At 36.7% G+C, this 9986-nt stretch overlaps 1 protein-coding gene across 1 annotated transcript; it reads right to left on the reverse strand.

Moving 5' to 3' along the window:
• Nucleotides 1–4403: 4403 nt before the first annotated feature.
• LOC107765179 (uncharacterized) lies at nt 4404–9412 on the reverse strand. Its single transcript, XM_016583796.2, has 6 exons — nt 9089–9412; nt 8264–8420; nt 7909–8011; nt 6555–6732; nt 5098–6039; nt 4404–4940 (listed from the first exon to the last, which is right to left on the reverse strand). Exons 1-6 carry the CDS (start codon nt 9092–9094, stop codon nt 4668–4670), a joined length of 1659 nt encoding a protein of 552 aa, XP_016439282.1. The 5' UTR covers nt 9095–9412; the 3' UTR covers nt 4404–4667.
• Nucleotides 9413–9986: the final 574 nt, after the last annotated feature.

Below are 9986 nucleotides of genomic sequence, written 5' to 3' on the forward strand. Positions count from 1 at the left end.
ATTTGAGTACATTTTACTTGTCTGTGACCCAGCTATGTTGGTGTTAATTTACTTGGTTATCTTCGTTTCCATCCGTGTTTCCCTTTTATTGTTTCTACTAATTGTAGTTTGTTCGTTTTCCTGTTGTTGATATTACTTTGTTATCTATAGGTTGATAGTTTATTATTATATCATGTTCAATGTATTTGACCAGTAGGTGTCTGGACTATTCCTCGTCACTACCCCACCGAGATTAGTCTTGATATTTACTGGGACCGTTGTGGTGTGCTCATACTACACTTCTGTACATTTTTGTGTACAGATTCAGGATTTGATCGGTAGTAGCTGTGCGGGTCATTGCGGTGGAGACTCAAGGTAAACCTGCTACAGCATTCGCAGGCCTCAGAGTCACCTTCATTTGTACTTATTTCCGGTTGTTCCTTTTGTTTCGGAATAGTGATGTATTTATTTTGTCCAACTACTCTTAGAAAGGCTTGTGACTTGTACCACCGGTTTTGGGAATTGTAACTTGTTCAGAGTAATTTAATTTAAAGTTAGTAAATATCAATGTTACTTCAGTTTATGTTAGGCTTACCTAGTTTAGAGACTAGGTGTCATCACGACTTCTTTGGAGGAATTTTTGGGTAGTGACAACCTATTTTATCTCCAAGTGTCAAACTTCGACCAACCTCATTTTCTTCAACTCGTTTTCCCTCTCACCTTCACGACTTTACTTATCACTTGTTATAAATAGCATATATACTTATAACCTCAAAAATTGTTTTGTCCTCATCCTAAAGTACTACTATTAAAATATTAAAATATTAATAAATTATGGTACCATATAAAATCAATAAATATACTATTATTTCATTAAAAATCCATATAAAAATACATATATTTTCTCAACTTCTAATTTTCCTAATCTCATATAAAGAGTATAAATTTTCGTACGCTTAATTCTTAAAGTGGTAAAGAGATAACCTTCTTTTCTTGTGAGAAAATAATTTCTATCTTTACAATAAAGAAAATTTCATAAACTTTCTCATATTATGTATATAATTTGAAGCATATTCGAAAGTAGTAATATTAATAATTATATAAAATTATATTTTTCAAACTTTTTACAAAAAATGTTCCACTCAAAATACCATATCAAATATATATAACAGTATCAAGGTTGTTAAACTTACGGGGTATTACAATAATATAGTCCTAAATCCTCTATAATCTCATGAATGGTCTTAATCCCTTCAAACTCATATGGATTACTACGACTCATTCTAATATTAAAGTATGGAATGTAACAGTGATGTAGTCTTTTGCGACTTCCCGGAGTCTCTTCCTGTAGGTTACCAATACCTTCTTCTTAGCCGCCGAGAAGTTTACGTTATTGATTTCATTCCCTCCGAAAATCAAGTTGATAGTCAACCAAAGAGGGTCTTCTCCTATCTTTATGGGCTTTACGTTGTCCCAACTGCAGCCGTAATTTTTCTTGGCTTGGTCGCTCAATAACTCCCTAAGATGGTCGTTCTTCAACAGCTTTGCCACCTCCTCACGCAAATGCTGGCAGTCCCTAGTTTCGTGGCCATGAGTCTAATGATATTTGCACCACAAATTAGGATCCCTCTGGCTAAGATCGGATATGATTAGCTTCGGGAATCGTGCTTCTTTGATATTCCTCATCGCTGATACCAACTTCACTACACTGATGTTGAAATTGTAATCTGACAACTTGGGATAAGTGGCATCCCGGGTCCATGATACCTCTTTTTTCCTACAACGATCTGTTATTCAGGCCACGATCAGTTCTTTTTTTGAGAGCGAACCTATCCGAGGACCGGAACCTTTTGTTGTCGCATCCCTCGGCTATCTCATAAGGTAAGAACCGACCTTTAAAAGATCTTCGATCTGCATCAAGACCATCCTTGAACTTATCCCGATTCTTGTCTCCGTCCCGCCCCTTGGTCGATGTCGGGAAACCGAGACGATCATCTTTTATCCTTATTTTTTACTCATAGCAGGTATAGACATCCGCCCATGTGGTCGCTTGGAATTCGAGTAGGCTTTCCTACAACTTACGGGATGCGTCGGAGTTCTTCGGGTCAAACCCTTTGTGAATGCCTCCATTGTCCATTCATCTGGTACGGCCAGTAGCAACATCCTCTCTTTTTGGAATCTAATCACGAACTCTTAGAGCAATTCGGACTCACCATGTGCGATCCTGAATATGTCCGCCTTTCTGGCCCCAATATGGGCCTTAATAAATGAATCTGCAAGCATTTCAAAAGAGTCAATTGAATTCTTGGGTAAAAGCGAATACCATGTCAAGGCCCCATTCGTGAGGGTTTCTCCAAACTTTTTTAGTAGAACCAATTCGATTTCATGTTGAGCCAAATCATTCCCTTTCGCATTTGTTGTGTTGTGATGTGCTCCTGAGGGTCCGAAGTCCCATCATATTTTGGTATGTCAGGCATGTTGAACCTCTTCGAGGTTAACTCCGGTGCTGCGCTCGATTTTAATGGCAACTGAGTATATTTTTTCGAATTCGGGCCCTTCAAAATTGGTAATGCGCCCAGAATCTGGTCCAATCGGGCGTGAAACTACTTCGCGTTTTGATCCATACGCTCGTTCATCTCCCTCATGAATATCATGAGTTCGATTTTGAAAGGATCATTATCGTTGTTGTTACCGGATCCACTACCGATCCCCCTTCCCCCGGCACCGTCAAAGCCGACCTCACCCCTAGAGATATTGTTATCAACTCTTTGGGCCATCTGATTTGCAGGAACATTGGGCGAAGCCAGGCCTCTTTCATTTGCGTTGTTGGAAGCGCCCGACAACGCTTGTTTCAATTCTGTCATGACCTGGTCCTACCTTGAGAGATGGCCCATGATGGCCTTCTGTCGTTGTCTCAAGATCCTTACTATTTCTGCAACGTATTTGTCTTCTACGTCATCGGGAGTTGGCTCCCTTACATGTCGCGGGTACTGTCCTCCATGTACCGAGGTTGCCTCATCTCCCTCGTTGCAGGTGTCGCTGATTAAATCCTCGTGTTGAGGCAGATTTTTGTGTCCCTTAATGTTATGTGCACTGTTGACATCGTTACCTGCTATTTTTTATTTTTTGCTAAGAAACAAAGAATCAAACAAGTTAGTAATAAACGCAAGGACAAACTCAATTACGCAACTGTCTCAGCCTCACGGTAGTCGTCAAATTTGTTTACCTGTAAAATGGTACAATTAAATTTGTTACGTGGTTTATAGACAAGCAAACTGATTTGATCCAACAATGATAAATAAACTAGACTAAAAATAAGACTTAGCAGTTAAAATCAAAGGAAATGACGAGGTGGGCTCCGAGAGCGGTGCCTCCAGGGACAGAAATAAGAATAATACAAATAGCAAGTAAAGTTATTTGATTTAGCTTGAGAATAGAATATAGCATAAGTTTTGCCAAGAATTTTGTGTGTTACAATGGTTGTTGAGTCTACTATCTATAGCTATACCTAGGGAAACAAGATCCTAGAATCAAGCCCCTCTTAAACGACAATAAAGAGAGCCATTGATGAATATGTAACGGTAGTCTATGAATGCAAATATTCTCTGCAACGGCTGCCCATTTAATGCCAGAGAATATTCTTCATTGAATGTTATCTGATGGCAAGCATTTGATTCTGCTCACATTGGTCATATTCTCTTCGGGGTCAACCCGATATCAATTGCAGTTGTTGTTCCCAGTACTGGTTACTATGCAATTTACTTTCTACCTGTTTTCGATATCACCTGTCATGTTACCATTCAAACATTTAATGTAGACAAATTTTACGCATTACAAAGAAAAGGCTCATTTTTTCATGGATGCAACCTTTGACGCTTTGCCTAGTGACTGGCCTGCTCACACCATTAACAGTAATATAATAGCTGGCCGTTCCACTAAATTTTTAGTTAGTTTAAATGGCAATGCTCAAATAAGCCGCCACCATGATCGTCGGGTAAACTGTGGAGCACTCCGAGTTTCTTGTGAAGGTTTGGTAGTTGAGTTCTTTGATTCCAATAGTGGAATGTTAGAGGTTACTCCACATGTCTGTGAAGTACTTTGCAAAAATCAAGTTGTTTATTATCATGAAATTCATAGGGATAATTGTTTTTTCTTCTATTTTTGTAACCCGAATCTGAATGTTACTCTCAGACACCAATGCTAAGTTCCTTCCAAGCATTTTTCTTTAAATACGAATGCTGTAATCGAAGCAAAACTGTTAGTATGAGCCTTTTTTTTTAATTATACAGTCCATACTCATGCTGGGAAAGGTTTATACAAAATATATAAAACAAAAACATAGCTTATTTCAAATGCATGATGAAGTTATCACGTTCGTGTTCATAAAGATTTATCAGAAACCATTCCATACATGTACTAAGATGTTTATCAAAGTCAAGTCCCACTAAATTCATACAATTGAAGAGTAACATAACCAATTTAACTTCAGTTTTTCCATCATAATTACAAGAAAAGTTTCTTCTTTGCTCGTCAAGAAAAGAAGCACATAGCACAAGAAATGCTACTACGTACTATTGCAAAGGATCTCTGAAAAATAAATCCAGATGCAATATTTCAAGGTAGTAGTTTCAAAGACAACATGATGAAATAATTAAAGCACACAACAATATATAAATATCAGAGCGACTCTACACGTACTGCTCCAGATGTTGCTGGCTAGTAGGGGACAATAGTTCCCTCTCACAACCAAAGTTATCATCCTCCGGTTCACTCCAATTTACATTATTAGAGCTATTGTTGATACAAGGTTCGGAACTAGCAGTGCTGCTCGTGGCAAGTGGCGAATCAGAAACGCTACCTGTCTTGTTCTTTGTGGAGCTAGACCGGATACTGTTTGCTGAAGAAGATGAGACCCTTGTCAGAACTGGGCGTAAGGTTCCATTAACACTTCGTCTTATATCCTGTTCAAAAGAGATCCATAAACGTTAATGAATGAAATACAATGTGTCACAATGCTTGTGATAGGTATGCTCGAAGTTTGCTTACCAAGTGCATTAGTAGTTAACTTTTTAAATTTGAATATTTATTGAAACTAAATGAGCATTAGAAGGTACATACCATGTGCCGTAGAGCCATATCCAAAGATTTTTTGGAAAATGATCTTCCGAAGCCTGAATTTTCCCGGGACAAAGATTTCTTGGAGGGGTTCTCGTGATATGGATTATCATCTTGCTTCGGGGGAGCTAACTTCCTCATGTTTACTACCCTTTCAACCATCTGTGTGCCGATCAACACAGGGTTCACATCATCTTTCTCATAACCGTGCCCCCTACTTTTGGACAGTAGAGTGATTGCATTGCTCAAAATAGTAGCATTTGTTGCTCGTCCTCTAGAAGGAGAACACGACTTCCGTCTGGGTTTTCCATCAGAACTTGAATTAGTGGTAGAGGGTCGAGCACCAGGTGCACTCGGTCTTCCCCTAGATGCAGATGCAGGCCTTTTAGGCACCAATGTCTTAGAATTAATAGAAGAATCACGCGAAAGACTTGGTGTCTCCAAGGGTTTCAATGGCCTAGACTTCATAGTTGGAGAGGTACCTCGTGATGCTGCAGTTTTTCTTGAGGTTGTGGTTCCCATTTTTGTCAAAGAAGAAGATCGAGCCCCAGAAATCGATACAATAGGAATGGACGATGGAGTTGATGGTCGACGAGTTGGTGTTGCTGACCTTGATGCTGACTTGGAGGCAGCTGGTTTGGAGGGTCTACTGGTTGGGGTAGAAGAGCGTGGAGCAGCTCTTGTTGGAGTTGAGGATCTTGCTGTGGAAGCAACAGGCTTAACAGAAGGCAATGTTGCTCTTGAAGTAGGAGTGGAAGCTCTTGAGGGCTTGGATGCAGAAATACGAGGACGTCCAGTAGGCGTTGCTGACCTTGTGGAAGTTGCCATTTTTCCCCCTGATGATAAAGGCCTTCCATTTCCAGCACAAGAGTTTTTTCTTCTGGACACGGCCAGCAGTCCAGTTGAATTGCTCCGCGAAGATGGTCCTTCAAGGGAATTCTCAGGCTGCAAAATCAAGCAGTTCAGACTAAATATTGTTTTGCAAACCACCTCAATATAACTGTAACATTGTATCAGCATTCCGTAGTACTAAAATGAGTATAATACCGTGTAAGCACTCAGTGGAACTAAAATGAGTATATTATCGTATAAGCATTCAGTAACCATGTGAATCTAATATTGCATTGATGATTCACTCGGTTTTCTACCATGTGTAGTACAAATGTAAGAGTTAAGAGAAGAAAAAACGGTCTTCTTTTCATTGTCCAAGAAAGATATCAAAAACAAATATAGGGATTTTTTTATGTCAGCCAGCCAAATTATCTATTAAAAATATTAGATAGGATTACTTCGACTTTGTCAACTGCTAATGAAAGAACCAAACCGGGTGCATACCAATACCTACCACGGGTAAAAAGATGGAGATCGAAAGAAACAACATTAGCAGTCCAGAATCAAAAATAAAATCCTTCAGGGTATTAAATAGCTTGTATCCATACACTATAATGAGTATATTGTACCTGAGCTAAATCCTGCTCGATGCTTATTTTAGATTCTGGAGCAGTTGTACTTGAATTTGTCTCAATTTTACAGTCTTGAGCAGTTGAACTAGAATCTGTCGCATTCTGGTGTGGAGCAATATTCTGTTCTTCCAACTCTAGTGATGGATTTGAAGGGGTATGAGGCAGTGAAAGGAGCCTGAAAGCCAGTTAGTAGATAATATAATAATATGCTACCGTCGTGGAAACAAAATATACAACTTAACCATGGTTACATTATATCATGATTAACAGCCTTAAACCAAATTTTTGTAAGGAAGTCTGACCTTTAAAATCATATTGACCATTTAAACCAGACAGTTAAACTTTGGAGAACAGCCTTCTTTTTGTTGAAGACATGGAAGCAGAATCAATATAATCGCAAATGATTTCTTTTTGCTATCTAAGGTCTCAAGTGCTTTGGCTAAAATTTACCAACAGATAATGATCCTACAGCGCACAAAATAAATGAGCAGAATCTTTGTTTAGAAGATGTATTGCGGCCAAATTCTAAACACTCATCAGATAGGACAAGAAACTGAGGATGAAGAAATCCTACAATAACTACTACGCCTCAATTACAAGCAAGTTGAAGTTCTCTATATCTATCCTCACTGACCATATAAACTCGACTCAACAACAACAACAAAAAATCCAGTGTGATCCCACAAGTGGGGTCTGGGGGAGGGTAATGTGTACGCATACCTTACCCTACCTTGTAAAGGTGGAGAGGTAGTTTCCGATAGACCCTTGGCTTAAGAAACAGGAAACAGGAAGCAACCAACGATAACAATAACAATTATTCACTACCAATAATATACAATGAGCAGAATAATAGAAACTTCAAATAAATATTCACAACCACTAATTTTTTCTCATCAGAATATTCACTACCGACCATTTCCTTTTAAAACATTTGACTATCAAAGTTCCACAAATTTATAACCGAAGGCTACTAACTATGACACTGCTCGAGTCAAAATTACCTAATATAGCATTTTCCCTTTTAGGTTACTTTTTTCTTTTCGATTAATAACTGGCTTAGAGTACAATGACTGAAAATGGATGAAGTAAAGATAAACTCTATACAACTTCCACGAAACATTGCTGTTAAACACTTTTTTCTTAGGAACGCCAGAAAAGCTACCGCCTGTGACACACCACATTTTGAACTCCCAAATAAAATGTCACTTACATACTGTCTGTCCATAAACTATTCAGTTTCTTCATTTTGCTCAAAACAATAAATAACAATTAGCACATCAAAGTAGAAGAAAGATATGCCAGTAACAGAATCGGCCAGCACACACAAATGTTATATATATAGTAATAATACCAGTCATAGTCATTCTTGTCATTCTCAGAGTTTAGAAGATAATCTTGATTAGCAGGCTCTGTTGATGTCCCATTTGATAACAAAGAGAAGTCAACCTCTGAGCCTGCAATTAATAAAAATGCCAAATTTTATACATATAAGAAATCAAAACAAAGAAAACTTCCAACGCCATACTCCAAATTTTCAAAGTTGGTTGTACTCAAGATTTAAAATTAAAGAACATGCATTTAATATGAATATGGTTAAGTGGGGATGGGAAGAACCACCAAATGGCAGAGTACATTTATTTTATTCTATTTCTGGAAAATTTTTGAAACCAGAAATTGACAATGCTGCAAAAAAAGCATCTAGATACCTAATTGCGGATCCGATTCCTCACAGTTATGTTTAGGAATTTGATCATTCATCTCCTTTTCGCTACGACGCATCTCAAGAAACATTGCAAGGTCTTCATCTACTTCCCTCATCACCATTCCTAGAGTCCTTTCTTGTAGCCTACATTGCACTGACGTCTGCATTTGCATATAAAAACTCATTTAAATTTCCAATAATCCAATCTTTAAGTAAGAAAACAAATCAAAATAACTCATTCAAAAAATCCAATCTTTAACAAAGAATACAAATAACTCATTTAAAAGTCAAATCTTTAACAAAGAAAACAAACAAAAATCAAATCTTTACAATGAAAACGAATTATAGAAAAAAAAACATTTAAAGAGCTTGCTAAAGGATCTATTTTTAAATGAAAAGTATGCACATAGATTCAGAAAAAAGGAGCAAAACCCAGAAATTTAAATGCCTAATAAACACCCATTTTCACTCAAAAATTACATTTCTTCAACATAGTGAAAAACAAAAATATTCAGTTAGATCATTGGATCTGACTTGCAAAATGGACCCAATGACATAAAACAACGATCTAAATTACATAAAATACCATAAAAGCTTACATCTTTACTAACAAAAACCTTCAGCTCATTTCTGATTTAACTCACCACCCCACAAGAAAAATAAAAGAGAAAGTTGAAGGATACAACTAAATTAAACTGACCCTTTTGAGATACATACATATATTTCAAGATTCAAGAACCATACATACATTGCACCATAAAAAATAAAAAATAAAACAAAACAAGCAACAAAAAGAAAATAATAAATCTTGAAATCATTGGATACTTACTGCCATTGTAACAAGAATAGAGCTCAAGGTTGTATTAATGGACTCAACTCAGAGAGAGAAGAAATAAAGGGGAAAAATAAGAAAAAAGAAATAAAGGGGGTCAAATGGCAGCTAGTATAAGTTCAGAAAAATGTCAGAAAGAAGTGAGATGGTGAGCTAGAAGTGTTGGGGGGGTTTAAAGTTAAAGAAAACTTAGAACATGAATGAAATCAAATTTGTTTGTTGGATTCTGCTTTGATAAGTAAGTCACAGTCTGTTTTATTATGTGATGTGCACAAGAAACACCAAACTCAAGAGAGAAGTAGAGTTTGAAATCAATACAATAACTTTTTATTGCATCAAATTCCCTAATTTATCCAACCTAGTTGCTATAACTACTAACTTGCCCTTTCTTTATTTTCTGCTCCACTTTTATTCAAACATAGATTTTGAATTTTATTTTTCGTTATTGCTATGTTGCTTAGTTCTTTAGAAAAGTTATTGTATACTTGTTGAATCTTCCAAAATTGCATCATTTTTTAGAACCTGACACATGTGCGATAATATTTTGAAGTAAACGAATAATATCGCATAAATGAATTGATTCAACAAAAATAATAAACCCTTCTAGTAATTTTGGTCCCTTCAAAAAAAATTACTTAATATTTGAAATTTATTAGCTCGATCAATTCAGATTCATCCTGCTACGGTCATTAAAGAGATTCGAACTCAAAAAAAATAAGAATAGAAGGATCTTATCCATCCAATCATATCCCTGGATGGTAATCTGGTTCCTTTACACATTAGGAAATCAAATCTATAATAGAGATTGAATTTTATTATCCACGATTAAATTAATTTAATAGAACCAACAAACTCCAGACTAAAAAATATTGGAAGATATTAGTAAGTTTTAACT

This window comes from Nicotiana tabacum, chromosome 10 (assembly GCF_000715075.1).
Source record: "Nicotiana tabacum cultivar K326 chromosome 10, ASM71507v2, whole genome shotgun sequence".
NCBI lineage: Eukaryota > Viridiplantae > Streptophyta > Magnoliopsida > Solanales > Solanaceae > Nicotiana > Nicotiana tabacum.

Excerpts from the sequence above, each read along its gene's own strand:
- LOC107765179 (XM_016583796.2), bottom strand. Across the intron at positions 6,040-6,554 it reads TCGAGCAGGATTTAGCTCAG|CCTGAGAATTCCCTTGAAGG; the intron begins GTACAATATACT and ends TTGATTTTGCAG. Across the intron at positions 4,941-5,097 it reads ATATGGCTCTACGGCACATG|GATATAAGACGAAGTGTTAA; the intron begins GTATGTACCTTC and ends TCTTTTGAACAG.